Below are 5,147 nucleotides of genomic sequence, written 5' to 3' on the forward strand. Positions count from 1 at the left end.
TTAAGATGATTTGCCAAGAAGCATTCATCAGTGAATATCAATTAATACTCTCATACTTGTAATACATTATTAGAATTTAAATCACAAAATATAACATGTCATGGAGTAAATACAATATATTTTCAAAATATAAAGTAAAATACAGAAATGTAATCAATGATGGATTAAAAAAATGAATAATAGGCATTATTAATGAAGTTTGTACAAATCCTCCTAATGGGCAAACACCTATTAAAATGGAAATTATCAGGCATATAGGTACATTTCATAATGCAGACTATTAATCCCAGTTGGGCTAGAAATACAGTATTGAAACTAGGAAATAGAGAAATAAGAAATATTAAAATAAAAATGAAAAGGCAATGTTATTATAATGCTGAGACAAATTTTCTGTCATCTCACTGTTTCCTATTATCTCCTGTGCCAGACTTAGGTTACAAAGTGATTATGACCCTTTTCCCTATCATTATTCATTTACTGACACTCATAGTGTTTTTTTTATTTTGATGTTCACTATTTGGTTGTTTCAGTAGTAAGAGCAGGTTTTCCTACAAAGTAACTGGAAGAGTCATATAAAACCATGGCATTTGCATATGATGCTATGGATGATCACACAGTACTGTGTTGAAAAGTCATAGTTTAATGTTAAGAATTAAGGTTGTTTAGAAAATATGGAACACAAGAGATATATTCCTGATTTATGATACAAGTAGATACAAGGAAATATTTGTTCTGAGTAGTTAAATGCTAATATTAAATAATATTAATATATTTTTATTACTTCAGAATAATTGCAGGAAATAATTTAATGGTATAAGTAGTTTATTTTGGCTAACATTTTTTTTTTCAGATATTCAGAGCTTGTTGACCGAACGGGTTAATTCAACAGTGGTATCCTGTTAAACGCAGGTACGTGCACAACAACTCCGAGCGTCTCATCTCCCATGCATTCCAAAGGGAGAGTCCCTCAGATCCTGCACTATGCGCTGCCACACTGTACAACGCAGGTCCCTGCAGACTAGTACTGGGGAGTTTCTTGCTTTTGACAGGCTTTAGGTCTTTACTCTTCTTTGCCTTTAGAAGGAATGATTAGAATTTCTTTTTATCACACTGTAGTTTCCTTCAAGTTTTTGTTTGGTTGTTGGTTTTATTGGCAAGCATCAGTGCTGCATTACCGTCAATTCTCCAGGCTTCATTGTGCTGCGGTGAGGCCACTGGAAAGCACGGCGTTCTCTGGGCAAGGCTGGGACTGCTCCTTCACTACAGGGTAGAAGTATGGGTGCTCCATGGCCTCTTTGGCAGTCAGTCTCTGTTGATGGTCATACCGCAGGAGCTTGTCGAGAAGATCTAGGGCCTCAGGGCTGACAAGGTGTCTGTTCTCACTATGGATAAAGTTTTCCCAACGCTTCCGTGAATGCTGTCCCAAGATATCATTGAAGTGTGGATCTAGGTCTATGTGGTACTTCTTCAGATACCCATACAGTTCATCTGTCCCCAGAACCTTGGCAATTCGAACAAGCTGGTCGTAGTTGTCCTGCCCATGGAAGAATGGCTCCTTTCGGAATATCATGCTTGCTAACATACAGCCCAAGCTCCACATGTCCAAGCTGTAATCATACATCTGATAGTCCACAAGGAGCTCTGGTCCCTTGAAGTACCTCAAGGCCACGCGAACATTGTACTCCTGAGCAGGATGATAGAATTCCGCCAGACCCCAGTCAATCAGTCGGAGCTTTTTTTGTTGGTGATCTATCATGACATTGTGAGGTTTCACATCCCTGTGCATGATTCCCTTGCTGTGGCAGTAATCCAGAGCTTTAAGTAGTTCATACATATAAAACCGGATATCAAAGTCAGTCAGGATCTGGTAGAGTTGCTTAAAATCTGTATTATTGATATATTCAAATACCAAAGCTGGTGTCTTTGACACAGGGTCCTTTACAGTGTCAATCAGCTTAATGATATTTGTTCCACCACGAAGGTTCTCCAGAATCTTAACCCCTCGTTTTATCTTCTTTTTCTTCACTGGCTTGAGAATTTTTACAACCACCCTCTCATTGTTGGTGATGTTAATGGCCTCAAATACTTCACTATATTTGCCCCGACCAAGTTTTCGAACCAGTTGGTAATCATCTTGATTACCCCAGCTCGGGACGTGGGCTTCGTAGTCCCAGTACACGCGGCTCCTCAGGCAGTTCACCTCGGCGTAGACCCGGGCCCGACTGCCCGCGGCCGGGCCGGGCGTGGCGGGCGGGACCGGGGGGCGCCGCGGGGCGCCGAGGGCGGCGGCGCCGCACGGGGGGGGGGCGTGGGGCGGCAGGCACGGGAGGCTGCGGGCCGTCGGCCGCCCGAGCAGAAGGAGGAGCGCGGCGGCGGCGGGCGTCCGCGCCAGGCCGGGCCCGCGGGGGCGGGAGGACGGACGCTCGGGCCGGGGGACACGGGGGTCGCCGGCCGAGCCGGCCCGGGGCCTGCGGCGGCCGGCGCGACGGCGGGGCTCGTGCTCCGCGGCGGCCTCCGCTCGGCTCGCGGCCCCTAGAGGCGGCGGCAGCGGCAGCCACCGGCCGGGAGAGGGGTAGCGGCGGCGACGGCGGCGAAGAGGGAGGAGGAGGAGGCGGAGGAAACCGCTAACATTTTTTTCTTACATAGGTGTTTTATACCATGGAATGTGCTATAACGTGGCTTGAAATGTTATAAATGCTTCACTTTATAGGTGGAGAAAAGCATTATAGTAAATAACATGGTCAAGAAATCAAAGTTACTTATGGACAATGCCCAAACAAAAATAGATAGATGATAGATAGATAGATGATAGATAGATAGATAGATAGATAGATAGATAGATAGATAGACAAGCAAATAAGTAAATAAAGTAAGCTAAATTCTCAGACCACTATTACTACTATACCTCTGTATCTAACTTTCACATATCTAAACCAATGTTATGTAGAAGATACTTGTGAATTACTTTACTGATAGTATGAGACAGATTTTAAACCAGAGATTTTGAGAAATGGCCTCATATATCCCAGACTGACTCTGGAGTGGCTATATAGATAAGCCTGATCTTCCTGTTTCTGCCTCTTAAAAGCTAGGCTTACCTGTATGTAATCTACATGTATGTACTACATCAAATTTTATGGTTGAGGACTGAACTCAAGGCATTGTGCATAGTAGGCAAACATTCTACCAATTGAACTAGATCTCTGAAAAATTCGCTTATCTTTATTTTATGTATATTAGTGTTTTGCCTGCCTATATGTATGAATACCAATGTATTCCTGGTGCCTATGGTGATCAGAAGAGTGTGTCTAGTTCATTGGAACTGTTGTTACTGATGCTTGTTAGCCACCATGTGAGTTCTGGGGAGTAAATCTGACTCCTTTGTAAAAGTAGTATTTTTAACCACCAAGCTATCTCTCAAACCTTCCTAAATTAGATGTTCAAAAATGGGTTTTAAATGTATTTTTCATAGGGTTTGTAGTTGACAGTTTGAAACATAGAGAGTTGCTTTGAAATAGGTTTCCTACTACGGATTTACCTATAAGAAACAACCCCTTTTAAATAATGTCAAGAAGAGATTTAGGTTAATTTTGAATTATCATAAATTACTAATTATTTGAGTTTGAAATAATGAAGACTAATCATACTGGGGTTTAGTTAAGTAATAACTGACAAAAATAAGTTAGCATCTGTTATTTTTGCATATTTTTGATGATTAAGAGTTGCTCTTTGTAATTGAGTTTGCTGCAAAGTAGTTAAATTATATTTGATTTTAAAAATTTCTAGACTGAGCTTCTTTATTTAAAACACTATACTATTATAAATTGTTATAAATATGTGGCATTTCAAATCAAGTATTAAATTTTTTCAGTGGTCCCTTATTTCATCTGTTTTAAATGACAAACCACATGATGTTTAGAGATGCATGTAGAAATACAACAGGTATGTAAAATACAATACCTACTTAAAATAGCTTAATTTTTCATTGGTAAATACACACATTCACAGATACTCTCTCTCTCTCTCTCTCTCTCTCTCTCTCTCTCTCTCTCACACACACACACACACACACACACACAAACATCTTAAAATCTGTCACCAATGTGGTCTTTTTCCTCAGTCTATCTGAATGTGTATGAGCATTTAACATTTAAAAATAGTGGTTTTTACTTGATAAAATAATAACCATTTGTAATTATATCTACTCTTGTGGCAACAGCAGTTTTTAAGAGAAACAACTGTCTTTCTAGCTTCTAAAAAAAAAAAAAGAAAAAAAGAAAACATGAGCACAACGCTCGCATTGAAGACCAACTTAAATGATTATACTGCCCTTTTCCTGTTTGTCACTCCTGTTTTAAAGGAAACTCTCAGAAGTATTTAATTGGTAGTAGATAATCTTGACCAATTATATTTTTCTTTATTATAAGGGGCAAACTCACGAAACAGGAACGAAAAGTCCAAGCTCAGATAGTAGATAATCTTTAAATGTAATAAATTGTGGTATTAAAATGGATTTGTTCATAGATTTTAAAGTAACTTAGATACCGATTCTCTAGTGCATGAGTGTTAATTTAGTTTTATTTAAACACTTTTTGTTAACTTTTAATAAAGGGGTATTCACAGAAAGGGAAGTCAAGCAATTTAAAACAGAACTTCCATAAGCCAGGTGGTGGTAGTGCCCACCTTTATTCCCAGAACTCGGGAGGCAGAGGCAGGGAGATCTCTGTGAATTCGAGGCCAGCGTGGTCCATAAGAGCTAGTTCCAGGACAGGCTTCAAAACTACAGAAGAACCCTGTCTTGAAAAACCAAAACAAACAAACAAACAAACAAACAAAAAACAAACAACAACAACAAAATAATAACAACAAAACAACAGAACGTTCATATGAACAGAAATAGATTCATAGTGCTAAAATTTCTTATTCCATATATGTACTATTATTATAAAAGTGGGAAACAAAACTGAGGGCTGAAATCAACAAAATAGAAACACAGAAAACAATCCAAAGAATCAATGAAACAAAAAGCTGGTTCCTGGAGAAAATCAACAAGATTGATAAACCCCTATCCAAACTAATACAACGCCAGAGAGTGAATATGCAAATTAATAAGATCAGAAATGAAAAGGGGGACATAACCACAGACA

The 5,147-nt window shown here is 39.4% G+C and overlaps 1 protein-coding gene across 1 annotated transcript in view; it reads right to left on the reverse strand.

Annotated features, from left to right (window-relative positions):
• Positions 1 to 852: 852 nt before the first annotated feature.
• LOC126493972 (casein kinase II subunit alpha'-like) overlaps positions 853 to 5,147 on the reverse strand; it is a 53,055-nt gene continuing 48,760 nt past the window's right edge. The window contains exon 2 of the mRNA XM_050131107.1: positions 853 to 2,532. Within this exon, the coding sequence (XP_049987064.1) occupies positions 1,193 to 2,532 (1,340 nt within the window). The 3' untranslated portion in view covers positions 853 to 1,192. The remainder of the gene's footprint in view (positions 2,533 to 5,147) is intronic.

Source organism: Alexandromys fortis, unplaced genomic scaffold (assembly GCF_014885135.2).
Source record: "Alexandromys fortis isolate MF-2015 unplaced genomic scaffold, M_Fortis_MF-2015_v1.1 scaffold_355, whole genome shotgun sequence".
Lineage (NCBI taxonomy): Eukaryota > Metazoa > Chordata > Mammalia > Rodentia > Cricetidae > Alexandromys > Alexandromys fortis.